The sequence below is a fragment of the Poeciliopsis prolifica genome, unplaced genomic scaffold, assembly GCF_027474105.1.
Source record: "Poeciliopsis prolifica strain line A6 unplaced genomic scaffold, Auburn_PproV2 SCAFFOLD034, whole genome shotgun sequence".
Classification (NCBI taxonomy): domain Eukaryota; kingdom Metazoa; phylum Chordata; class Actinopteri; order Cyprinodontiformes; family Poeciliidae; genus Poeciliopsis; species Poeciliopsis prolifica.
Window position 1 is genome coordinate 5,532,974 of NW_026562409.1, and position 27,894 is coordinate 5,560,867.

Below are 27,894 nucleotides of genomic sequence, written 5' to 3' on the forward strand. Positions count from 1 at the left end.
GGAGGATGATTTAGGGTTATTCTATCCTTCTAGGGCTTTAAAATGTATAAGAGAATCCACCTTCCGCATGAAACACAAAATTCAGTTGTTTTTATGCCTAACATCAAGGTTTTATTAGATCAAATGATCCATTTGGAGAACCATATGTGTGTCGCTTAAATGGAAAGAGGAGATGCATGTTTTAGTGGAGCCATGCTGCATAAATAAACATAAAGTGAAGAAAATAGGGTGGACTGATCATTGTCAAAAAAACAGTGAGTTTCAATGAGAAACAGCTAATAAAATAGATTTAATTTTTTTTTCAATCATACCCATTTTCTTATCATTTTCTGTTTTTTAGCCACAAGTTTTCCAGGTGTATTGGTATAGCATACTAGACACAACTTTTTGACCTTTTTATAAAAGTAGGGCCAAACTAATATATCATTCAAATTTTAAAATAATTAAAATTTTATGGTGCATTAAGTATTTTTTCCCTTTTACCCACAAACTTGACATGGCTATTTTTTAAAATTATTATTATTTTTTTATATTTTAGAGTTTCCCCATGTAGTGATTAAAAGGAAATAGAAACAAGATTGAATTTAAGATTAAATATATTTTTGAATATATTTTTATGCATTTTTTCATACTTTAATTAATACATGCTAAATGAACAAATCTTTGTCTTATTAAATCATGAACCATTCATATTTCTGGAATACTGTTGTTTTGCAGTCCTTAAGAAACAGGGCTCCACATTGTTTTTTTGCAGAATGACCCCAAAAATTTGAAGCCTATATTACTACTTTATGTGTCTTTTCACTATGTTTTAATTGTCTTTAAATTTGTGAGTACTCTGTTTCTTTTGTTGTGGATTAGATTTGTTTCTGCTTGTTTTAGGTGTTTTCTTTTCCAGCACATCTGGTTTCAATAATTGAACTTTATGTTATTAAGCTCTGCAAAGACTTGGAAACAAGCTCCTCAGATAAATAAGATGCAACCTCAAATGTGCAAAAAGCTGGAATTTAAAATGTGATGCTGCTGTTAAAGGCAGCTGCTATTTTATTTCTTAATAACAACTTAGTAACATAAGGCTCATCAGCAATGTCATCCAGTTGTAAACTATACCTCATACCAGATTCCTTTTAAATTCAAACAGGTTGTAGACAGTTTGATTTGTATCTCAAAGTTCCAAAATTGTTTGGAAAATTTGGAAAAGTACAGAATTTATGGAGTTTGTTGGCTCAGTAAGGTTGAAACTTATTTGCATTTCAAGCTTTTATTACCTGTCCCATGTCAAGCAAAAATAAACAGCCATCCATATATCCAGTGTGTTTTTCTTTTTGGGAATATTCCACACTTATGGATAAGTCACTGTGAAAAGATTTGCAACTCATAGTGGTTATACTTCAATAGTGACTCATAGTTTGACTAAAAACAATAAAAACTTGAGTCTGGACATGTATAAAATTTTGACAAGGGAAATATTGTCAGCCTCTTAAAATAAAATTGCTATAATTTCCTTTTGTGTTGTATTTATATTCTTTGTTTTGTATTTATATTCTTATTATATTTACTTTGTACCTTGTATTTAATTTGTATTTTTTTTGTATTCTTTTGTGTATGCTTACTGTGTGCCACATTTTTGCCTGTGAGCTGCTGGTAACTATAATTTCCTGAGGGAGTCTTCCCAAGGGATCAATAAAGTCAAGTCTAAGTCTATAATGACCTATGTTGTTTTGTTGTTGTTTTCTTTTTGCCCAAAAGAATTTTGTTAAAAAAAAAAAAAATCACCACCTCTCTTTTGCCAAAAGATAATTTAGGCAAAAAAAAAAAGACATAGTCATCATTTAAGAAAGGCAAAGATATGTAAGACTACTTCAGACTGTGATGGAAAACAGTAACCAGTGAGTTTACATTCACTGGGTGAGGTGTTCCCTCTAGTGGAAACAGATCGACAGTACAACACATATTTTGTTCTCTTAATATTCACTTAATTGTAGACTTACCAATACACTTTGAACTGTTAAATCATTTTCTGAATGCATTTTATTCATGAGTAAATAAAAGGCTACGTGAACTCCGAGTCAGAGGACGTAAACTTTATTAATTTCTTATAAAAATGTCACAAAAATTCTTGAAAATTCCAACAAGTCCTTTGGGTTTATCCATTGGGAGATCAGATTTATCTAATGGGGAACAAAGCGAGCGCACTATTGTATCATCATTAAATCCGGAAGGATTTAATAATGATGATCAGACCTCCCGGTTTGATCATCTGCTGCGACCTGTACACAAATCCACCAGCAGAGGACATGCTGCTGCAGTTTAACTCCTCCTTTCCTCTACCTACATCCCTGACTCCTCCTTGCACTCCTCCATTTACTCCCTTTACTCCCCCATCCTGCTTTCCCCCATTTTTTAAAATTCCCTCCCCATTCTGACCCTTCGTGTCCCTAAGCTCTCCTTCTCTGATTGGGTCCAGACGTGCCACTGAGCTCTTCTTGCCGACTCAACATTCCACAGCTGGAGACCACATACGCACATCTCACACACATACACACACACGCGCGCACACCTCCTCCCTTCCCCCTCAATCTTGTTTTTTTTTTCACCCTTTTTTTTCACAGCAGCTTAGTGAAACACCAAAAGACTCAGACTGAAATGGCTCCAACAAATTCCTGCAAGCAGAGAGGGAGAGAAATGCACTCAGAGACAAGAGCAGGAGAAGGAGGTTGCATTTTTGAAATCTTAACAAATGTCAAAAACACACTAGAGATGGTAGGTTTCTGAATTTGGCTTTCAAAAACTCTTTGGCACTGAAATACGTATATATACAAAATTCAAGATGTTTTCTTTGCGGGTGGTCAAAGAGTTCAAGTGTTGGCAATTGCTGCAGACAAGCAAAGCTGCTTCCAGGTAACAAAAAATGTGCACCTTCAAAGCAAAACCCGAGCTGATGCAACAAACAGAAACGTGATGAAACATGAAGCATTAGACCACTTTGAAATGACAAACCTCTTTTTATAACACAATGACTGCGTTCAAAAAACTCTGCCAAATCAGCTCCAGATGGAAGCACAAAGAGCCAAGGCAAACAAAAGTCAAGAGTCACAGAGCAGAAACTGCACGCCACAAAATGAATTTCAGGGCTTGGTGGCTCCAAATTCTTATCATGCATCAAGACAACCCCCCGGGGTGTGTGCTGCACTAAAAAAAGACAATGTAGTCCATTTAAAGACCAGCTTTCAATGCAAAGTCCTACTTATGTGCACAATTATAGTGTTCGCACTCAGACAGTTTGAGGTCAGCAGCCCTTTTTTTTTTTTTTACACTTTTAGCGTGTTCACATCTGGACTTCTTTCTTCCTCCTGTGCCTGACAGCCTTTGCTGACGTGTCAGGTTGGAGAAGAGGGAGAGAGCCAGGCTCATGAAAACCACACACTCGCATCACGGCTCACACTTCTCTGCAGCTGCACACATAACGACAAATCCAATGAAACAAATAATAAAGAAAAAATGCATTCAAGTCTGGGTTAATACTGACATGACAACACAAAAGAAATCTTAAAGAGGAATGTGGTCGACAATGGAAACAAAGTGGATTTTAGTCTTTTCAGTCCGAGTCGGAGCAAGACTGTAAAACTCTGTGTGGTAAAATTGACTTTGGAAAGAGGCAAGAAGTTATTTCATCAGACTGGTTTTGCGCTTAGCTGCAATAAAACTGTTCACAGTAGATCAATTGTGACCTGCCTACGCATTTTAGAAAAAGCAGATGGATGTATCTGATTTGTAGCTGTTTTTTTAATTTTATTTTTCCTTTAAATTTTGATATTTAGTTTAAAAACGGAAACATCTGCTGTGCTCCACACAGCTTTTCAGCATTTAAAAAAATGTTTTGGTTTAAAAAGGGCAAGACAAGAATCTGAGTCTCTGGTGCTAAAGGGGTCCAGTCCAGGGTTGGTCCAGAGTTACTCCGGCTGCTCGTTCAGCTCCATGTCGGACACCAGGATGTTCTTCTCGGCTTGCTCGTCGAGGCCTGAGTTGGTGCGGCTGTAGCGCGCCCCCTCGAAGGAACCCCGAGACCCTGCGGTTCGCCGCCGGTACAGGTAGATCACAGTGGCTATCAGCAAAAGCAGCACCAAGGCTGTCACTATAACGACGATCAGAGTGGGCAGGTGGTCGACATCCACTGAAAAAAAATGAAGCAATTTTTAGTACTGTGCAGAATACAATCAAAGGAATCAAATAAATGAATAAATGAAAAAACTATTTACATGTTGTGAAGGATGAGTCTGCACCTACAAATGGAAAAAGTACAAAATTAATAAGAAAACTGTTTCTGAAGGAGTTTCACTCCATGTATTTCATCTTGATTTTAAATTACCAATGGAAAGTTCTGTTATAGCCTTGTAGAGTATGATATTATTATTGTGAAACTCGTTTTTATTAACAATTTTTAACTATTTTACAACCTTTTGTGTGAACCTATATATCTGTTGCTCTTGCTACTTATAAATTTCCTTTTAGAAGTACAAACAAAGGCTGTTTCTAATCTATTCTAAGGTAGAACATAACTATGAAATGGAAGGAAATTATACATAGCTTTCAAAACTTTTTTGCTATTTAGTATTTTCTGTTTATTTCATTCATTTAGAGTTTAAAATGAACATGTCATATGCTGACATAAACAAAAGTTTTACACAAAAGTAGTTAATATACATATAATCTACTCATTCTCTCCAGTCATTTTGAAATGTCACAAGTAACTAATTATCAACCCTCCATATAGACACATCATTAACACAAAACAGGAAATGTGTATAAATAAAAATAATAATAATGAAAGTCTCTTTCATGCTGACATGTATACATTAAGCATAACTTGTACAATACAATAGATCACCCAGTCGTGAAAGTGGAATGGAATAAAATTTTCGTGGTTCTAAATTGAAAGAAATGTGAAAAAGTTCAAAGGTTACGAGTGCATTTGCAGTTCATTGAATGAACTGCGACTGTCTTGTGTTCATTGTGTGTACGTACTGCGAGGCCGTTTGCAGATCACCCCGTGTGTACGATTTCTGCAGGAGTCGGGCGTCCACTGGCCGCTGTTGCTCTGGATCAAGAAGCAGGAATTGATGGAAAGCATCGAGAACGCCACCTTATGCGCTTCCCAGTTGGTGTACGACATCTCGGTGTCTTCGTTCCACACAAGGCGTCTCTCTGTGACAAGAGCACGAAGGGTGATAAGAGAAACTTGGGAGGAGTGGAGAACACCTGTCATGCTGCGTGCTGCCTTGGCTGTGCAGTTTTATGGGATTTAATCTCCTCATTAACCAAGTTAACTATATTTCATGTTCTTCTGCCTAATTTGTGCTGATTGATAACAACACGTTTCAAATAAATGACGCCTTACAGGATGGGTCACCTTGCTTTATGATAAGAACTGCTCAGCAGAATTCCTTAATAAAATATTAGCTTAAAATGGAATCATATTCAATAAAGAAAATGATTTAAAAATAATTAAAGTGGAATGAAGTAGCCTGTATTTTTAAACTGTGAAGGTAGTGCTGCTGGACCTCTCATGCTGATGCCCAGCCAAGCTCCCTTTGCCTGTTCTGCATAACTCTGGATGTGCTCCCATATGAAGCTGTTCTCTGCCTCATCCAGGATGGACAGAAGCTCTGCTCCCACTGATGGAAAAGAGAATAACACAAACACAGATGGATCAAAACTAAATCAAACAACTGGGCCACATGCTCAGTAAATCTATGAGGATATTGATGTCATGTCAATTAGGTTCACTATGGAGAGAGTCCGAGGTGGTAGGTTATGCATATGGGCTGTGTGGGAAGTGGGGGTGGTTTGGAGCGGCTGTAAAGCTTTCTCACTTTTTTTGCAGGATGCGAGCGCATCCTGCTGCAGTTTAAGAAGCTGCAGGTTGAAAGCGTAGCAGTGGTTCCTAAAAGGAACCCAGGCCCACTCTCCCACAGAGTGGGGACAAAGTCCAGGGTAAATCCACTGATGGCTTACAGGCTCATCTGTAAGGATAACAAAAAAAAAAAAAACCTGAAGTGAACAAACAGCAGTGTCTAAATGCTTTAAACCCATACTTTGCTTAAAAGGATGCTAAACGTCTCATAATCTTTTTAAGTGGTGATAACCAACAGTTTATTTTAATATTTTTCTTGCAGTACAGTTTATAGTTTTATCATTTTGCTTTTTTGTTTATCCAGATTTCTTCAATGAGTTAAGACTCACTGTGGTTTCATTATAATATGTTAGAGAGACACATATTTCCCTTCAAAACGGAAAGACACAAGAACATGCCAAATAAAATTAATCAAAGTTCATCAAAATGTATTTAGAAAGCACTGTCTAATGTCTCACATTGACCAAAGTACAAAAAGAATTATTTAATAACTACAGCACATGTGTACTAATAATCAAAACTCAGTCGTCTACCATTAGAGCAATATATAACCAATTTACACAGCTGAAATTGTGACAATAAAGCCACTGGCTTGTTTAGTACTGGCTGAGATACAAACCAGTAATTTGACATATAGCAGCATCCAATTTAGCATCACAGGGAGTCATGGTCCACTGTCCCGTGGTGGTCATGTGTCCACATCCAGCCATCTGATTTGGCTCTCCATCTTTCCAGTTGGAGTATTTCACTTCTTCATCGCCTAACCACGTAAAGCTTCGTCCCTGAGCAGACATGATAAAGCAAGCAGGTTTGTTAGACTGCAAGAAAAACAAAGTCAAAGAAGCAGAATGAGAGATCAGCGAGTTTGTGGGCTTACGCCATAGTTATAGAGAGAAATCCAGGCCGGGTGGTGCAGGCTGTTCATGAGCAGCGTCAGGTGGGCCTGCTGGTATGGATCCTTCACGACTGCTAGCGTCCCATTCAAAGATTCACAGAGGTAGAGAGCGCCAGTCCAGTCAAGGCGCTTCTGCACAACCCGATACGTCACTCCTCCCAGCTCCACAGGCTCCGACAGGGAGGAGGGAATGAGGGTCGGAGCCGGAGGCAGGCTTCGATCTGAAGCCAGACATGATGATTAGGAAATGTTTGCTAACTCATCCACAGCGCACTTCTTTTCTGGCTGTGGCTGATTATCACACCTGGCTGTTTTTGGCAGATGAATCCATTGTTCTCCAACGGCGTCATCTCACAGGCTCGGGAAGCCCACATCCCAGTTTTCCTCTCTGGGTTGCCATGAATGATAACCACACAGTTTCCCTGAAACAGCAGTGAGACGTCAGAACAGCAACAAAAAACGCAAACAAAGCCACAACCTAAATAAAGACCGATGGGAATACCGGCGTCTTGTTATGATGGGGCCCACTGTTGTCGACTGGTTCTCCTGGTGCCCAGTTGGTGTAGCTGAGCAGGCCAGTTTTGGTCCACTGGAAGTGACCTTTGGAGTCTGAGGTCAAACCCACCCAGAGGTCAGTGCTGACGTTCTTTAACAAAGTGGTGATGAAAGCTGGGGAGGAGAGAATCAGCTATATTATGCCCGCTTTACATTGCTGATTGTGCCTTTACGCCACAATCGCACGACTTGTAGTTACCTTGATCTAAATAATTGGATACCAGAGCCAGAGTACCTCGCTGGCTTTCACATTTGAGCTTGGCTGCAGACCATGTGACCCGAGTTGAATCAAAAACTTTGAAACACTAAGACACCATAGATTTTGTTTCAATAAAATTGCTCATCTAATTTGATGCAACACATAAATGATCTTGAAATCAAAGTAGTATTGATGCACCTTATGGTGATAGGGCGACCACCCAATAGGACAGCCAGAAGGTGGATGAGGGGACGATGGAGTCGGAGGAATAGTGCCGGTCTCCTTCACCTGCTTACAGATGTAAGGCAAGTCGGAGTGACACTTCTGATCCGCCCAGTCTCCTGTTTACATGTGGCAGAAACACAAGCTCACCTGTTGTACATCTGCTTTTACATGGTTTAGTCTGATCAGATTTATTTCTGGCTGATTTTACCTTTGCTGGTTGACATGTAAATACACTTGCGGTCACGGCTGACTGGTTGCGGCTTGCCGAGTGCCCAGGAAACATAATTGAGCACAGAGTGGTCGGACCAGCGAAAACGTCCATCATTTTCGTAGGTGTGAAGCCCAAGCCACCAGCTCGGCTCGGACTTTTTCTGTGGGTGAGGTAGAAGACAAATGCTCAGAAATAGCTACGGTTGGGATGCAATTACGTATTTGCATGTATGTTTTCCACAGTATGGACAAATTGGCCCAGAAATTATTGCGATAAACAATAATATTGTTGTTATTTTCAAGTAATACACTGATAATGGCATAATAATGCAAGTTTGTCCCCTCAAAGATGAATAAACTTTCATTTTTAACAAAGCACTCCACACTGGAACCGGAAGACATATTACATTTCCAAAATAAAACATCACTGAATAGCAATAAACAAAAAAGGAACTAAAAACCACTAACAATTGAAACCATTAATAAAATGGATTACGATGTCTCTGTAAACAAACTTGCATTTTGAAAAATAGGCTGCACAGTGGTGCAGTTGGTTGCCTTGCAGTAAGAAGGTCCTGGGTTCGATTCCCGGCCTGGGCTCTTTCTGCACGGAGTTTGCATGTTCTCCCTGTGCATGCGTGGGTTCTCTCTGGGTACTCCGGCTTCCTCCCGCAGTCCAAACACATGTCTGTCATGTTAATTGGTCTCTCCAAATTGTGTGAGTGTGTGTGTGCATGGTTGTTTGTTTATGGTTCTGTGTTGCCCTGCGACATGCTGGCGACCTGTCCAGGGTGTATCCCGCCTCTCGCCCAGAACGTAGCTGGAGATAGGCACCAGCACCTCCCAAGCCCATTAAGGGTGAAAAAAAATGGATGGATGGATGGAAGGATGGATATATGAGAATGGAATTTATACCTATAGCCAAACTCCTTAAGAATGGAAATTATTGTGCTCATTTTAATTAATCATGCAAATAATTGATCAATTTCTTATTGTTACACCTAATTAATAGGCTCTTTGAAATAATTAGAAATATTAAAAAACCTGCAGAACCTTGCTTAAAGTGTTGGTCAGGAAAGCCTGCTCCTCATCTGAGTGAACAGATGCGAGCGAGGAGTCGAACCAGGAGCAGATCCTCTGGGCCTGATCCCAAGTTGTCCGATGGTCGAAAAACCTGTACTTAGCCTCCTGGAAGGTGATCCACTCTGGAGAGGTATTTCCTAACAGATAATGGAAAGGAGCAGGCAGATGTGACATTTAAGAATCTCATTTCACTGTGTGAAAATAAAATTTAAACCAAAAGTATAAGTTGAACAGACCTTCTGTCACTTCAGGTTCCAGCTCAACACTTCCTGAAAAAGAGAAAGGACAATGAAAATAAATTAGACCTAAAATAAAGAGCAGATTTGTGTTGTACAATAGAAATAAAAAGCTGCAACACAGAGAGAAGTACATGTGGCAGAAACACAAGCTCAGAAGAAAATTCAAGAATATTTTCTACATTTAATGTAAGATATATATATTCTGTACAACTTGCATAAAAACAACAACAAAAAACTGCAATAACATGGTAAAATACATGCATACAACATCAAACTAACACTTTAAAACCTTTCAGTCCAGCACCAGCATTCAGCATTCACGTTCATACCTGCTGCTAATGATATTCGATCAGAAGTCCAGCTGTCTATGATCAAGATCTTCTAATTGTACAAAAGTTTTCCATCAGGAAAAGAGTGGCAAAAAAAACCCCCACCGCTTCAGCTTTGTACTTGTAACTTAAAAGACTGATAGAAACTCTAAAAGTATTTATATTTTTAGTGAGTCTGTTCTATATTTCTGTTCTCTATGGCTCTGGTCTAAAGCTCTTCACCAAATGACAGAAGCTTTTTTTTTCTTTTTCAAAGAAAACATCCAAGGGTTTGGCTTAAATCTCCTGGATCCTTGAGAGCAGATCTCTTACAGTTTGAAGACGCCAAATTTGGTCAACAAAGAATAGATTAGAGAAAAGAACATCAGGCCTACGGTGAAATGTGACGAGAGTTTTCCCTCAGATGAAACCAAACTGAACAGGTCCAAATTTTTACCTTAACTCCACGAGAGCGTGTACCTGTGTACTACAATACCCATTTTGGAAACTTGCATCTAAAATAATGAACTTATAAACAAGCAAAAAGTGGAAGGCTTTCATTGAAATAGGCGTTGCTGTTTCATACCTCTGGGAATCTTGCAGATCCAGTCCAACTCAGAGTCACAATGCATGGCCAGCCAGGTCATAGTGCCCAAGTCTGCTGCAGCACACTGCCGGATGTTGTAGTAGTAGCGCCCAAAGTTCCGGTATGTTAACTGAGATACAAGTCAAGAATAAACAACATGTCCTTTAATCATTTGTGTCCACTTCTTTTGGAAATGATAGATTTTTGGAGAACGTTTTCACCCACAGGAAGTCCATCGCTCCACTTCCAGCTGCCATTATCCATGGGATTCCTGCGGTTCAGACCGATCCAAAACCAGTGCTGCTCATGCTCTTCTGACTCTCTGTGGATGTTACCATGATCAAAATTATACTAAAAATAGTGTGTACATCATATTAGATACAGTGGTCCTCGAATACCGGAGTCCAAGATAAAATAGTAAAAAAAAACACATTAAATAAATTAATATTTTATTCATATATTTTACATCACTATGAGGGGAAAACCCAACTGTGGTTCTCATCAAGCCCTATAGTGATATATGTTTTTAACTTTTTAAGTATTCTGACTATAGATTATATTAGATCAAATTATACAATGTAACATTTCCGGGATTTCCAGGATGAAAATGCTGAAAATTTCAAACCTTTTTTCTCTTTTAATGTGGCATATAATGCTGAAGCTGTTTTGTTTTTTGCCAGTTTCAACATTTATTTGTATGTCACAGTCGATACCCACCCAAAATTCTCATGGAGGACCTGAAGCACAAATTGCTCTTCCTCAGGGCTGCTGATGCTCAGCAGGTTGGCTCTGTGTTTCCGGCAGAACAGGTGAGCATCCAGCCACTTCAGCTTCTGCTCCAACTGGGAGGAGTGAAAGACCTGCACACAAACCCGATGTCAGTCCACTCATATCTGCCACAAAGCCTGTTTCCACAACTTACAGTGAGGTGTTAATTGTTCCTGCTGTGGCTGTGAAAGTGTGACGCATGAACCTTGTAGCAGTAGCGCAGGTTGCTGTTGCTCTTCCAGTCCTTGGGACAAGCGCCGCTGAGGCTGGGGGTGGGCTGCGGAGCGGGGGGCTCGGGGCTCAGAGACGCGTCCTGGTTCTGGCGGCAGATAAACTTCGCCTTTGCCGAGGCGCACTCCTTCACCTCCCATAGACCCGTCGCGGAGCCGGTTGCCATCACAACGCAGCCACCGCGGATGTTCGCTAAATCAGGTGGGTGGAAGGGATATAAGTGAAAAATCTGACTTCTTAAGAGTGGAGAAGTGTTTGATCTTTTCTCAAAATGCACAAAGCACATCAGCACAGACTGCATGTGCTCTGCTTGCACTCATTTTTCATAAGAAAAGAAAAAAAACTTGTTCATTCCTGGTTGGCAGGCTCTTAATACAATCCACCTGCTCTTTCTCACGTGTAAAGATATGTCCTGACGTAAATTAATGCAAGGACTTGGCTGTCAATATAAACGTATGTTACCAAGAAAGCTGTAAAAACTTCATGGAAAGATTTAGGATTTGTTTTATAGAGGCTTTCAAAAACTCCTCTTTTATCAACAAAAGTACCAGTGCTTTAATCTAAGAGAAAGTCACTGAGTCAACCCTTGGATGTTTCCATATATTTTTGAATCGATCGGTTCAACAATGCTTGTTTTATGAACACATCTCAAGGCTTTTCTTTGTGAGCACAGTTAGTTTCCTCTGTTGATTGTTTATTAAGATGTACCATAGCTCCATTTGTGGAGTTACAATTCTTATTTTGCTAAATAAATCCAAAATTGGCTAAGAGTCAAAGTGGAACCTTGAGTTTTGATTAATTAAAAATCTCAGAAAGTCGATTAGACTGAACTTTCATTTTGCCCCCAAGAAAGATCAGGGAAGTTAGAAAAGTGAAAAAAGAAAATATGGAAACAACTGAGACAAAAGTGAAAAGCATAAACAAAAATACAAGTATAAAAGACCAGGAAGTAGTCAATTCACTCTTGGACATTATTTCCTGTTAAATAATGAAAAATGTATTTAATTACTAGATTAAAAACCTTTTTCATACAAATTCTAAGTGTATAAATATAAAAGGATGTAACAAGAAAACAACAATTCTGCAGAATTTTGTAATAAAATGATGAAACAAATGCTTAAGCACACAGATTGAATGTTGTTCTGCTTTGGGTATTGTTGCAGCCACAAATATGAGTAAATTATAAAGTATTGATCAAATTAGTTATTTTTCATAAGACAATTATTGTATGAAGCAATTGTAATATTGTGCACAGTGAAATTGTGATGACATTTCATTTGCAGTAGGTTGTGCATCAGATTCTTCTGTGCAGGCTTTTTACACCTTTACAAAATACATTATTTGTGTCATGTCAAATTTTTTAAGCCAAAAGCTCACATGAGGTTGGTGTTTTCTGTGAATCCAAGGACACATGTTTGGATTATCCATGAAGCTTACATTTTTATTTTTGACCCATGTCACCATTACCTAGACCCCCATAATGCTCCAGTCCTCCAGTCCTGATTGGTTTATTGATGAAAAAGCGACTTTTGTGATCTGTTTTTTAAAGTTTCTTTTGGCTCATGTCCCTGAAAAGACTAATCTTACAGCTTTTCATTCAGTTTCACTCAGTTTTCTTTTTCAGCATTATTGAATAGTTTGTGTGTTGGAGGGTTTTGCTACCAGCATACAAACAGTACTCTTACAGTTTTGATTAAACCTTTATGTTAACAACTAAACACAGAAACATTTAAAATAATTTTTTCATGTCATTCAGACAAGCTTGAATTTACATATAACTGGCTTGTACAACTACACTCTCAGTCCTTGAAGCATCTGATCCTTGTCCTTTTTTCTCATAATGGTGTGATTGTTGCCTATTTTTGCATCTGATTGACCCACATAGTGTGTCCATCCAAAGAAAGTCACATCTGTCTGCAGAGCCAGATAGGACTTACTGATGAGGGTTGGTTCTCAGCGTTAGCTCTAAGTGTTTCTGCAGGTTGTAAACATGTGTCATATTAAGTGAAGGAAGCAACATCTGTCATTAAATTTGAGATTTTTTTTAGGAAGAGCAGTGTCAGCTATGCAATTTGTGTGAGAATAACTATTTCAGAAGTGAAACATGTAATTTTGCAACCCTTCAGAACTTTCTCAAACATCAGGCTACATAACCGCACAAAACTCATATAGAGATGTTATTAAAGCTGACATGTGTGACTTACTCGGCTGGTCTCGATTCCAGTGGGTGTAGGTCACTTCGTCTCCACTCAGCCAGCGGAATGACCCGTGAGAAACCTGGTCATTGAGCCCGATCCAAAATGAATCTCCAGAACGACCAAACACCAGGCTGCTGGCGAATGCCTGCTCGAATCTTTATGATAAAGCACAAAGCATTTCAGTCAGTGCAAAGAAGATTTCCTGTGCATCTAACTCTGTGTGTGCTCCAGATCTACCTGTTTGTAATAGTGACAAGAGCAGCTTCCTGCAGCTCACAGAATTTTCTGGCCTCATCGAAGGTGGACAAATCTTCTCCGACCCAGAAACAAGCTGGACTGTGCCACTTCCATCCCTGAGAAGACAGCCAAAGAGAGAAAACAATGTGTTTCTTTCATAAGCAACATCTGACAGATATTGATAAAAAAACAGAGAATCTAATCAGTTGTAGAGAAGTGAAAAACTACAGAATAAAATGTTAAAGAAGATAGACACAGATAGCATTTTCTGCCCTAAAAATTTCCTGCCAGGTCATGCATTAAAGCCAAAGACCTGTCCAGACTGAGAGTTCTGCCAACAGGCAAAGTGAGGGGAGATTCTGCATGAAAATTATAACTTTCAACGTTGTGAGAATAAACTCTTTTTTTTTTTTTTGCACAAACAAGTTAGGAAAACACTCAAGCTCTATCGAAGTCTGAGCTGGCAGCTCCATCGGAGGATAGATCTGCTGAAACTAAAACCTGTTTTACTACAACAAGTTGTTTTGATCAAAAGTGAAAAGCCCCTTGAACATTTTTACACTTTATTGAATGCATTTTATTGGGATTTTATGTTCTTCACCAACACAATGTAGTGCAATGAAAGAATACGTTTCGCAAATAAAAAGTCTGGAAAGAGAAACATGGGTTTGGATTTAGTGAAAGCTTTATAAAAAATCACATTTTGTTCCAAGGAAAGCTGCAAGCCACTTGGGTGCATTTCTCTGGCAACTTTGATTTTGGCTCATTCGATTGGATGAAGAGTGCTGTGAACATAAGTTTTCAAGTCTCACTTGAACTAAGGTTTGGACTTTCAGCTTTTCTAGCACATTAATTTTTTTAATCTAAACATCTCTCGAATAACTCTGACTATATTTTTTGAATTTTCCTACTGAAAGGTGAACCTCCAACTCAGCTTTAAGTCAAGTCTATCCTCTTACTGTACATGCATTGTTTTATAGGCTAACTCTTCTTTGAAAGTAATAAAAATCAACTCCACAAAGTTTTGTTTGAAAGTTATTTAGATAACTATGTACTTTACTATCATACATTTTTGTATGATAGTTCTTTTGGTTTTTGGCCCATTGAATAAAATTCCAATAATAAGAAGTAAAGTTTATGATTGTGAAATGAGAGAAAGTGGAAAAGTTCACTGATCTCTTAGCAAAATCAGGACCTAAACCATGACTAATAAAATAATTTAGACAAAAAATGAAAGCAGGGCAAACACAAAATTCTGATTTTTATATTGTTTTAGAATCTGGCAATTCTAAACTTTTCCCCTTATGTGCTTTATTTACATATAAAGCACATAAGTTATGCTGAGAAAGAAAAACAACACACTATCTCCAGAAGCAGGAGAAATTGATCTGCCAGACTGCTCCTCAGGGAGAGAGTTAAAACACCATCATTGATCTCTAGACATACTTTTGTTTAAAGCATTAATACTTTAAAGCTATCTGGGGTAAAAGAAGGCTACTAAAAACACACCGAGGACACACATGGATTTCCTTTTACCACAATGACCATGCGTTTACATTTCTACACACTATAAACTTCGACAGGCTCAAAGGAGGCGATAATTACTGGCTATAAAGTGAAATGAGTTTAGCAAAACTGGTCCAGTTTGAATTGAAATTAGTTTTTTGTGGATTTTAAACTGAATATTAAACAAACAGATTATGTTCTTTATGTGGGTTTTATTCTATCTGACATAGAATATTAATTTTACCTCAAAATAGGCAACAAAATGAACATAAACAAAAGTGTAAAAATATAATGTGTTTTAATGTGATTTAAAAGTGATAATTTAGCAAATGCGATGAAAGGAAATGTTTAACACCTGCTTGCACTCTTGGTTTTGGGGCTTCCCGTCGCTCTTTGTTCCCAGCTTCTTGCAGATGAAAGGCAGAGTTGTATTACAGGGGACGTCATCCCAACGGGCATCCTGCACACAATGGCCGTTTCATGTATCAGAACGGATGGCATTCACACCCAGCAGGGGGCGATTGTCTGAGGTTACTCACAGGGCCCCACATGGAGACGCAGTCTTCCGGGGTGTTGCGGAAGTTATTGGGTTCATATGGGTGCCAGAAGGTGAAGATGACGGGGGTGTGGTCGGTCCACTGGAAGTCCATTTGCATTTCTCTGTCATGGAGCCCGATCCACACCTGGTCAAGGTCTGAAGACAGACAAAAAAAGAATATTCAGTATCGATTAAGATTTATGAAATCAATTGGATTTGAATCAAGATTCAATTTGACTGATTTTTTTTTTATCCTGTCAGCTTGGTGCATTAGTAAAAATATGAGTATTTACATTAAGAATTGAACCCAATGCAATTACATGATAAAACAAAAATGCAGTGATTTGAATGCAGTGCTCTCAATGCTTTTGCGATGTTTGAAAAAATCTTGCATTATTCAAGAAGTCATGTAGAATTTGGGGGAAAAGAATCATTTAAGGTTTTTATTTATTTATATTGGGTTGTTCAAAGGAAAATCAATTCAAGTTGATGATTTTTTTTTAAATCCAGTCCTAAAAAATGCCAACAAGATAAAAAAAAGATGACTTTGGAGGTAATAAATCTCTCTGATGTGAAGAATGCCCAGTATTTTTTTTCTTTAAATCAAACTTTTTCCATCATTATGGCATAGTTTTCTAAAATGTACCAGTCAGAGTATCCATTAAATTCCTTAACTTCAGAAGCTGCTAAAACACACAGGTTTGGGATAGTGCAGGAAGAGAAAGATCGCCATGCTATTGCAGCAAATCACCTTTTTTTATGTTGCGAATGATGAACTCCATCTCTGGCAAAGTGTGGATGCTGACCAAGTTGGCGTCCATCTTCTGGCATGTTTTCTGAGCCACATTCCAGTCACTCTTCTCTGATGAGAGCTTGTAGCATCCGGCCTGGAAGGACTGCCAGCCCACATCACACTCATATTTATGATCATCTGTCCATGAATCTGTAAAATAAAACCAGCAACTTACTGTAAAGGCTTTAGCCAAATGGATTCTGATTTATTTAACCGATGAAAGCTAAATTTATGGACCTGTAGTGAAGGGGTCCAGAGTGGCATTGGGCCTCTTCTTGCAGGCATACGGCAAAGCGTCAGAACAGTCCCGGTTCTGCCAGCGTCCCGATGACTCAGATTGCACCACAGCACAGGTGTCCTCGTCGGCGTGAGTCGGATTGTCTGTAGCTCAGTAAAATACAAAAAAAACTTTAGAAAAACAAAAAAAATCACCAACTCACTGTGGACGCTCTGTAAAACTCATAAATGGATCTGTGAGTACGGAGCTCAGCTGTTTCTAAAACGAGACTGCATGCAGCCCTTTGTGGGAAATTTATAAAAACAAACAGGTTGGGGTTGCTTTCCTAGTCTGACCTTTATCCCAGTTAAGATATTTGAGTGGTGAGGAGTCGGACCACTGCCAGCCGCCACTGACGTCCAAGTCATTGAGGCCGATCCATAAAGAAGAGCTGTAAGCGTTCAGAATACCTACAAGCAAAGAAATGTGTTTCTGAAATGACATAAGGTTCTTGTTGGAGAAATTGTGATATTATTAATCAATTATTTGTTATTCTCATTGATCTTTATAATGTATCTTTAATTGATGCTTTCCTTAAAGTTAATCTCATTATAGAATTAAGAATGTTTCTTGTATTGTTGATTTACTTTGATTCTTTTCTCAGAAGGCCTCACTGACAGAGAGCAGAAACAAAATCTTCCTGCAGGTTTTCCTCTTGGTGAAGAGCTCTGCTTCGGTTGAGTTGCTGGCCTCCAATAAAACCATCATTGCTAAGATAACTACATATTTTATTAATCTTTGTGCCTGGAAGGACATTATCTAGTACAGAATGATTGTGTGTTAGTTAGTGAATAACATTTGACGCTGTAGCTGTTTGCCCCCTCCCTTTAGAGCTACAGTGTCCTTGTGATTAGGGATCCTAGAAACAATAAAATAGAGGAGCAGACAAAATGTGCTTCAGAGCGGTAGGAGATTGTAACTGAAGCACATCTCTGTCCGTTCTCCTCGCGAGTGAAAAAGAATCTAACTCTTTTGTCTTTTCTGTCTTTGTTAATGTATGTTTAACAGGTGTTAACCCTAACAGTTCTACATAACAAAAGAACGGCTCTGTACAACAAATAAAGAAAACATTATGTTAGATTCTACATATACATGGAAGAGGTCACCCCTTCATCAATCAGATGAGATGCAAAAAAAAAAAAAATCACCAAATAATCCAATAAAAGCAGAATAAAAAAAAATTACAATTTGAAACAATGTGCAAAATGATTTATAATATTTGTAGATGAGATTATTGATATAAGAGGCACTTTACACACACACACACAAATACAAAAATAACATCTCAGTTCAATCACACATACTTTCCAATTGATCTTGGTTATCAAACGTCACAGAAAACTCAGTTAATTCTTTAAAGATATTGAAAACATTTCTATCTTAGGGGACTAAGGATTTCAACAAGGAATCTGATCTTGAGCATGAGAAATCCAAGCTCTATTGTTTCCAGTTCAGAATCAAACTGCTTAGGATACATACAGTATATAGCTTTGTTTATTTATCAATGTCGGTATTAAAGGCAATGAACTTTGCTATGTTTATATGGACCTGCTTCTTTTTTTCAGTATAGCACCCCAAATTAAATTTGGTGCTTCTTAAATTAACTTAATTGAGCTAAATTAAAGGAACATTTCAATTAAAGACAGCATCATTAATATCAATAACTAATGCAACTAGACTTGATTTTTGTAGACATGTTCTCATTAAATTGTCACAATAAAAGTATTATAGAGTTTAAGTTTGAAAAGGAGAACATATAAAGTTAATCTATTTACCATTGATGTAGGTCTGTTCATGTAGCTTGCCGATGCTCAGCAGGTCTGCCCCCTGCTGTTTGCAACTGCGGTGAGCCTCTTCCCAAGACAGAGTGGCCTGGAAGTTAAACTGATAACAGCTGTCTGTCAGAGGGTCCGTATCCCAGAATGTCTCACAGCTGCTGCCTGAGAGGGGAACAAAGGTCTGAAATGCCAGGCAGACGGTTCGAATCCGGCAAAGTTTCCCCACGGGTCTGGTTCTGAACACATCGGGTGAGAACTTACTTTTCACAGGACAGAACCCCCAGCGTTGGTCCCGGTCGTAGTTAAAGGTGGTTCCGCACCAAAGGTGGCCGTCTTCACGGCCGATGCTTGTGCAGCTGTGAAACCACTGGCCCTTGTACATGAAGGGCAGGTGACAGGGTCGGCCGTAAGAATTCCCCTGGATGGTGTAGATCTCTGGATAGAAATTGTATGAGATGCTGTAAATGCTTGTGTGGGCCTTTAAAAGTGAGGACCCTGAATGAGGCCTTTGTTTTCTCAGGAGGCAAAAACAGAGGATGATCTTACAACAAAAACAGGAAGTCAAACAGCAGCGAATGGCCACAGGTTTATTTATTTTTTCCTTGCAAAACTAAACATTTTTTATCATGTAAGAGTCACTAGTTATGAAAGAAGAGAAACATTTTAGACATCGATTGGAGGCTTTGTGGAATAGCACTAGTCTATCCCACAATAGACTGGTGCTATTCCACACCAGTGTATTGGTGTGGAATAGCACACCAATAAGGTAAAACAGTAAAAGAAGAGGAGAAAAGGAGAAAGACGTTTTCTTTCCAAAACAAATCAGGCCAGTGGAGGGAGAGCAGCCATAAAACCAGAGAGAAAAAGCTTTCCCTCTCCCTGTCCTCCCTCCCGCTTCAGGCTGACTGGCTGTATTGGACATGACTAAACCTAGAGGCATTTCTTCTGCACCAGTAGGAGTCTTTCACACAGAAACTTGTGAAGATCGCTGGCTGAAAGTGAAAAGCTCAAAGCATGCAGTTACCCTGCCACATGAAAGCAAAAAGAGAGGAGAGATGATGAAAAAAGTGGAAGGAGATGTTCTGCAGTCAAGCAGAACCTGTTAACTACAGACTAGACTTCGCTGAGGCTTGCAGTCATTTCTGAAAAACATTTAATATTTGCAGGAACGGTGCAGGCAGCAGGAAAAGAGGCTTAGCTAAGACCCACGGTGGTTAGTTTTAATCTGAAATGAAAACTTTACATACAAGCAAATATGCTTGAGGCCAAGGAAAACGTTCTGTGTTTGATGGCAGTTTACAAACACTGGTGGGGCATTCACTGGTGGGCCACTCCGTCTCCTCAAACATCCCCTTAAAGCGGTGTTTTCCTTTATCCGTTTGATCGGATACAGCTGTGGCATCCACAAACAGTAAGCCCATCTGCCGCACAGAGGCGGAAACACGCAGGAGGGAGCAGCTCTACGGGTCACTGAGTGGCTGAGCATGTGTTTGGGGAAATGTTCAAGATGCGCTTGCATGTGTTATCCTTAATTTATGGTAACAGAAACAATTTCCAGAGTAAAAAAAAGAGGGGGAACAATTAAATTCTGCCTTGTCGAATGGCTCAGTCAGGAAGCAAAGAGTCAAAGCCAGGCAACCAGGAATTCCTCTGGGTTGTTGCGCTAGTTTAGTTTAGCTTCTTGAATTGTTTGCCTTTCGTTTTTAAGTTCAGAAGAGGTTCAATAAGCTGTTTAAGGTAATTTACTTTGACCTTTAAAATAAAGGCTATAATTACAGGCCTAATGGTGCTTGAACTGTTTTACATTTTGTAACATTAAAATCTGAAACTTCTCCAGTTTTTTTGTAAGTAAAAATCTGAAAAGTGTAACATATTGTGTATGTTTTAAGCCAATCCTTTGTAAGTATATATATATATATCGTTGCAAAATATCTCAAGCACATGAATCTGATTTGATCCAAACAGTTTAATTGTTGCTATGATTGTATGTTTGCAGTTGTTATGAGAAGATGAACTTCTAACCCAGTGTCTGGTCTATTAGGTTACCTTCCAGGACCGTCCTGTATTTAGTTCCATTCATCAACCTGCTTCACTCTCCCTCAAGAAAAGCATCCCCACAGCATGATGCTGCTGCCACCATTATTTATAATCAGGCGGATTTAGAGCAGGGGTCTGCAACCTGCAACTCTGGAGCCACAAGTGGCTCTTTAGAGCCTCCACTGTAGCTCCATAACTTTGGATAAGAAGAATTGAACAACTTTTTGAAATGTAATAATGCTATCATGACCCCCTCATCATTATGGACTTTTTCTCCTGTTATTTCCTGGTATTGCATTTTCATTATTTTCCATTATTTCTTATGGGAGTTTTGGATTCTTTTGCTTTTAGTATTTATTTTATCTTCCCGTTCTGTTAGTTCCGTTGTTACTGACTGTTGAGCATTGAATGTGTTTGTCAGATTTAATGTTTCTCTTAGTCTTCTCATTCAGTTTGCCAGTTTGCTTGTCATTTCCTCTTCAGTCATTTGCTGATTTATTAAAATAAACTAACTTTCATTATACACACTCTGAAACTTGAGCAGCTCCCTCAGAGTTACAGTGAGAATCTTGGCTGTCTGATAAAAGTGAACCATCATTTTTGGGGAGGTTTGCAGCTGTATTATGACTAAATGACATGTCTAAAGTGGGAGAGGAAGTGGAAGTTGTTTTACACTCAAATTCTGTTTTAAGTTTTTCCAAAACTTTATCCCTGACCTGTCTGGTGTATGCTTTAGTCTTCAAACAACACATGTACTGAGATTGGTTTACACTACATTTGCTAATTAGGTCAGCTTAAAGGCAATTGGTATAGGGATATTATGGCAGAACGGATCGAACATAGATACGCACCATGATATACAACCACTATCAAAATCACCAAGTTATCTCTTAGCTTCATTAGTAACTTTAGCTAACAAGGATATAGACAAACAAGAGAAGAAATAGAGAGACATGCCTCATCATTATACACTATGAGAAGAATCTCATAATTCTAAACAAGAGTTGTGGTGAAAAATTATTTCAGAGACGAATCCTGATCTGTATGAATGTCCTTTTGGGTTTGGGATTTTATAGTTTGATGTTAACTTTCATTTTTTTCATTGCTTTTCATTGTTTTTTCAAAGAGCTAAGATTGTAAAGGTTGTTGACCTCTGACCCGATCCTGCTGAAATTTGGACTCAGGTGGGTGTTTAAATAAGACTTTGTTACCAAACACATCAAAACTGAATTTGCAAAGACTAAATCCAGGAAACCAATGAAGAATTCTGCCAAAAACAATGGCCAACCAAACTCAAACTTATCATTTATGCATCAGTAAAACTCCAGATAAGTGAAATTAAACATGTGATGCCTACCTTGATATGTCTTGGAGCAGAGATCCTGGTCGTCACCATACAGTCTCCATTTGGTTGAGGCAAACATAGTCGACTCATTCAAGAATGTGGAGGACTGAAAGAAGTTGTTGAGTTTTTCCAGCACCTCGTTACAGTTCCAGGTCCAGTCTAATCTGGGGGGCTCTTGATCACACTTGTATATGGCTATCGGAGGATACCGCGAGTCGAACGTGAAGTTCCTGTGGTTCAAACCCAGGCACAACGAGGAGCCCAGGTTGAACAGGCGCCCATGAGACACCCACTTCCATCTTTGGAGGGGCTCCTCACAGGACGGCGTCAGGCTCAGAGCGTCACGCATCACCCCGAGGCACATGTTGGTGCCCTCAAGGAAGAAAGCAAAATCATCAGACTCCACTGGCGCTGTGCAAAGAGAGAGCGAGAGAGTCGAAAACGACAGCAGCAGTCAATAACAGGGATGAAAACAGAATTTTGTGTTAACAGCTAAGAGGTCAGGGACCGGATCGTTATCACCAACAATGGATGCCCAGCTGGCTTTGAACTAGTTTCAGTCCTGGATGTCAATCTGTACATTTTAAAGAAGTAACAATTCATCCTCTGGTAATCCTAAAGTACCTTCTAATATTCAGTGTAAACATTATGTAACACAATCCGATACGCATAAGCATGTTAAAAGTTGAAGAACCAGTTGCTCACCCAGTTCATATTGTGCAATTCTGACTTGTTTGACTGTTGGGAAAGAAACTGCCAGTGGTTTTTGAGGACCTTTTACATGAGACACTGGTAATCTTACCCTTGGTTCTCATGGAGGATATGTTTCGACACAGAGCTTAAAAACTTTTTTGAAAGAAATCTCTTCGAGTATCAAAGAGAGTTTTCCACGTAGAAAGAGACATTGGAAAAAGAGCCACTATGGGGCTCTTTATTCTCAAGAGACATAAAGACTCTTGAGAACGTGAACGTTATTCTCAAGAGACATAAAGACTCTTGAGAATAAAGCAAACGATTTTCCTCCTACTACTTTAGTTTTATTTATAGGGACTGGTAATCAACAACTAAGCAAATAAGTCTGAGACTTATCTGGAACAGAGAGAAACACACCCAAGAATCTAAATTAAAAATAAACAGAACTCTCCACTCTTGTAGCTGATGTTGAGACAAAATAGAAAAGAACCCTCAGCATTCCTTCTCTGCAGGGTCCGGAAGTGAGTTTGTGAAAGACCCCTTGGTTTTTAGGTAAAAAAAAACATGACTGATTGGTACCGCGGTCAGCTCAAATCCTTGGCTTCCTACCACCCGGTCAAGAACAAATAACAACTTCTTCTGTTTTTATGCACACAGAGACAATGGATCATCAAGGCTTGCATAAGAATCCCTGTAATTTGACAGATGGGACTGATGTGACTCCTTTTTTTAGCTCCTTTCAGCCAGTGCATGCACGTTGTTGGGTAAGGTGCAGAAAAATACAAATCACCGCAAATACTTTTCTAACAACACCAAAAATATTATTTTTGCTGCGTTGTTTATTTTGTTTACAAATACTTCCCCCAAATCCTTGTGGCTTCATAACAGAGCTTTGGTTGTAGAGACAGAGAGACGTCAGGCTTGTTTACATCCAGTTTACCACATTCCTTCCACAAGACTAAAATCAAACCAAATGTGTTGCCTTTAAGAGACAAAATAGCATTCCAGCTTCATTAAGGAGTTGGAGAAATAAAAAAGTTCAAATAAGAAGGTGGTTTCATTAATTAAAAAGGAATTTGACCCTTTAAATCAAGAAATGTAAACCAGAACTGGATCAAACTGGAAAAAAAATGGAAGCAAAGACCACCAATGATATTAAAAGTCTTCTCAGTAGCTGCCATTTTTTAAATCAGCATTTTTCTGAAATGTTCTTATCTATGTATTATTTTTTGTTGCCACAAAAATTTTTAAAAATGGGACAATGTTTGAATGGGAGGCAATTTAACTCCTTGGGGTGGTTGAGACAATAAAAGCACAGTATAAACAAGACAGTGTGATTCATGGGTTTGCTGTGCTTTAGTATAATGGAAAAAAGTTAAATAACAGCAAAACGTCACTTCTGTCTGCTGATTTCTTTTAACATCATAATGAAAAATGCTAAAATAATATTAGAAAAAGTCTGTTGTTTCAGTTTGCTTCTACTCCAGTGGATAAACAACCCAGCAAGATCACAATATGTGGCCATAAATATGGCAAACAATAACAAAACACCCATGTGGTTTCCTATTAATGTTTTAAAGTGTCATTGTTTATTATTATTATTATTATTATTATTATTATTATTATTATTATTATTATTATTACTTATGGATAGGGTGTTATTTTTATTTACAACCTTTCTTTTCAATTTGGAAAAATATAGCTGTGTGTTGTAATTATTAATATAGCTCATTATACTGTATTATGTAAAACATATATTGTTAAAAGTATATTTTGAACAGAATACTTCAAAATATGCTGAAATATGTTTTGAATTATACTAGATTATTGTGATATTATGTCATCTGGAAATTTAATGAAGTTGTTACACATATCCTGATGTAAAACCTGGGTTTTCTTGCTTTGGTCCCATTCATTTTTCTGTAAAACTTTATCAATGCATATTTGTCAGATATTTTATGAATTGTTTGTCTTGTCTGATATTCTACCACGAAAGAGTTGCATTTGCAGCTTTTAATCACATAAAGAGCCAATAAGGTGCACTGCTTGGTGACCCATAATGCCTTGCTCCCGGTGGAAGACAGGGACATGATACTGAAACCGTATGACTCCAGGCTGTCCTCGGATGTGATTGGCCGCAAAAAAATTAAAACCCATGTTTGTTTGCATTGAGCCTGAGCAAAAGAGGCTGACAATTGTTTTGTCTTTGACCTGGTCATTCATAAATGAAACATCTAGGGAGTGTAAAAACGTTTTAGGAAGATAAAAACAAGTGAATTATTTCACTGAAGAAATAAGCAAAAAATTGCAATAATACGATACTTTTTAGTCACTATGTAGGGTTATTTGGACAGTAAAACCAGTAAGAATGCTATTAAACCAAACAAGGTTTCAAGTTACTATCAATTACAAACGTGAGGAAGAGAGAAATGAATAATCAAAGCCTGTAAGCTCTGCTCATTATCATTTTATATGACTTAGTTAAGACTATAAAATATCAAACTATGGTGAAAATCTATGCTCTACATTCTCAAGACCCAGAAAGACTTAAGTGATCTGCTAACTTCCACTATTTTTCACTTTCTGCTTGAACATTACCGTAAAAACCTTTAATTCAAGATTGATCTTCTTCGGTTCATCACTGCTTTGTGATGATTGCCCTGACAACCATAAATAATTTCGTCTAAATTCACGCCCCTTCTCCTAATCCACAACCTACACAACTCTTTAGAGCATACATGCGCACACCGATCAGCACGATGACCTGAAGTCGAAGTTCAAGAAGTCAAGAAGAAAATTCCCACAGGAGCTTTAATCCACACTGGAGAGGACACGGCTGGATGTTTGATGAGAGGAAGCTCTTTGCAGATTAACCTTAAGCCGTCGAGGGCCGTGAAAGTGAGGCAACAACAGCTCTCCTGCTGTTATCTCATCCTCCTCTTCTATCCCGCTGGCACCAAGATCTTCTTTCGCAAAGCTGACATCAGTTACCAAAAGAAGAGAAGGAGATGAAACGTGCATTCATGAGCAGCTAGCATCGTTTTCCAAAGGCGTCAGATATTCCCAGAATCTCCGTCATTGAGGACATTACGCAACTTAGCTGGCTGACTAAGCAACTGCAAGTTTAAGCTTTGAATATTAAGTTTAAAAAAAAAAAGCATTACAATGAACTCTTTATTATAGCTGGATATTGAATATAACCTTATGCTGATGCCAGATCACAAATTGTATGACAGACCTTTTTTTCACTTGTTTTTCTCAAACATTTTCTGTTCTTTAGTCTTATCCTAAACGTACCTGGAATACAAGGAAAACAAAATATCATTTCTAGTCATTGTGATAAAATAGGAACTGGTATTCTCAAAATCTGTTTTGTCAGTGCTGTTTTCCAGAAGCATGAGAGGAAGAGAGGGACGAGGAGTGTTCAGGTTTTGTAGGAACCATGGGAAAGTGGCACCTCAGGAGAAGGGTGTCAAATTTACAAACCAGAGGACAGCAGAAACTTTCCATCACTGATTCACAGACATTCATCAAAGTGTTTATTTACGTTTTGGACTAAAATGAGGACATTTCCAGACATTTTCCAACAAATTCTTCCTGGATTGATAAATTACAGAAATTTTACTTCACACTGGGCAAATACTAAAGATCTGCCAAATAAAGTGCATGCTGCCAATGTGACAAACCTTTTCTCCACAATAAAATCAGAGAGGAGACACAATAAAGCCAAAAAGAAGTTGCAAAAGAGCCCATAAAATGCCAATTGTGATAAATATTTCATTCAATCAACTAGCTGCTCTGCATTTCCTTCAAGAGGAATATGAAAAACTAAGCCTTCAAAAATTCTTCTGTCAGTTTGTAAAGTCAATGCATGAGGATGGAAAGAAAAATATATTTAGAACGTGTAACATAAAAAAAATCAAAACAAAACGTTGTCTTTTTGTTCAGTTCCACATCATTATTAACCTTTTGGAAACATTTCAAACTGATCAGATGAAATGGTCAAACCCTGTCAATGAGGTTCTTTTGGTTCCGGAGTGTCCTGGTGTCTGATCGGACTCTCTCTCTCTCTCTCTCTCTCTCTTTCTCTCTCTCTCTCTCACTCTCTCTATGTGTGTTAATTGCAGCCTGCAACAGTCAGGAGATAAAGGTCACATCTACCCGCAGGGAGCCAAACGACGCGTCACTCCACAGTCTGTGGCTTTGCGAATTCAACTTGAATTCCCACCAGGAACACGAAGCAAAGCAAAAGCAATCGGGAGTTTAGATGCAAAGGAAACTGTAAAATACAGAAACCGAGCCCCCAGTTCCCTGCTCCCCTCATTTGCCTCCACATCTGGTTCCACTCAATGCTCGGACTTTCAGATCGTAGCATTCCACAACACATACACGCACATACATGCAAAAATCTTAAATATTATTATTTTTTTAAAGACAGTCGAGCAAATGAAAACAAGAAGAGTCATTTAGGCTGAATATCTTCGCCAACCCGTAACTTGTGTTGTCAAAAAGCGTTTTTTTTTTCTTTTTTGTTTTGTTTCTCCTCACCCGTGTCGCTCCTCTTCAGTCCCAGACTAAAGATGAATAAATATAAAGTGCATTTGTAAAATATAAGTGTCCCTTTCGTCCATGTCGGCGCAGCAATCCCGTTTCGGTGTCGCTCGGTGCTTTGCATGCTCACAGCCACAGGAAGACAGACCCAACAAAAACAACTCTAACCAGGAGAGAAGAGAGGAGAGGAGGGGGAAGCGAAGCCGGGGAGCAGCAACTGGCCGAGGGGGAAGGCTGATGGAGAGGAGAGTTTTGGCCGCTAGAGCTCAGCCTGTCCCTGCCTCTCAGTCAGATGAGGCTGGAATGAATGGAGCAGTCAACACTGGTTCCCAACATGAGGTCCGGGGGCCTTCAGGTTCAGTGAAAGAACTTCTTTTTTTAAATATAGTTTATACGGCCACCTACTGTCTGGTGTTCGGATTTTTCGATAGGAAATGTTTGTTCTTGATTTCCATATTGTTTTTAATTAATAAAGTGGCGGAACATACAAATACATACTCAGAGTGTGTAAAAATGATACTCAGGTAAAATGAGTGGTACTTCAATATATATATACTCATGTAAAAGTGGCCGTCCAAGAAATGACTCAAGTATGAGTGAAAAAATAAAGGAAAAAAAAAGTTTACTCAAGTACAGAGTAACTGATCAAATTGTCATTTAATGTTTAAAAATTACATAGTCAAACACACCAAAATGCAAAGTTAAGTGGTAACTTTGGCATTTTAAAG

General features: G+C 38.6%; 1 protein-coding gene across 1 annotated transcript; it reads right to left on the reverse strand.

Moving 5' to 3' along the window:
• Window positions 1–2,069: 2,069 nt before the first annotated feature.
• Window positions 2,070–27,448, reverse strand: mrc2 (mannose receptor, C type 2). The gene is made up of 29 exons (XM_055051932.1): window positions 27,164–27,448; window positions 21,935–22,333; window positions 18,802–18,975; window positions 18,538–18,702; window positions 17,059–17,172; window positions 16,723–16,866; window positions 16,444–16,635; window positions 15,694–15,848; window positions 15,510–15,614; window positions 13,649–13,764; window positions 13,418–13,566; window positions 11,188–11,405; window positions 10,932–11,074; window positions 10,440–10,536; window positions 10,215–10,344; window positions 9,318–9,350; window positions 9,052–9,218; window positions 7,997–8,159; window positions 7,762–7,904; window positions 7,564–7,669; window positions 7,312–7,478; window positions 7,114–7,231; window positions 6,792–7,030; window positions 6,534–6,696; window positions 5,874–6,023; window positions 5,562–5,675; window positions 5,026–5,205; window positions 4,260–4,283; window positions 2,070–4,174 (listed from the first exon to the last, which is right to left on the reverse strand). The coding sequence occupies exons 1-29, from the start codon at window positions 27,288–27,290 to the stop codon at window positions 3,954–3,956; spliced, it is 4,416 nt and encodes a 1,471-aa protein (XP_054907907.1). The 5' UTR covers window positions 27,291–27,448; the 3' UTR covers window positions 2,070–3,953.
• Window positions 27,449–27,894: the final 446 nt, after the last annotated feature.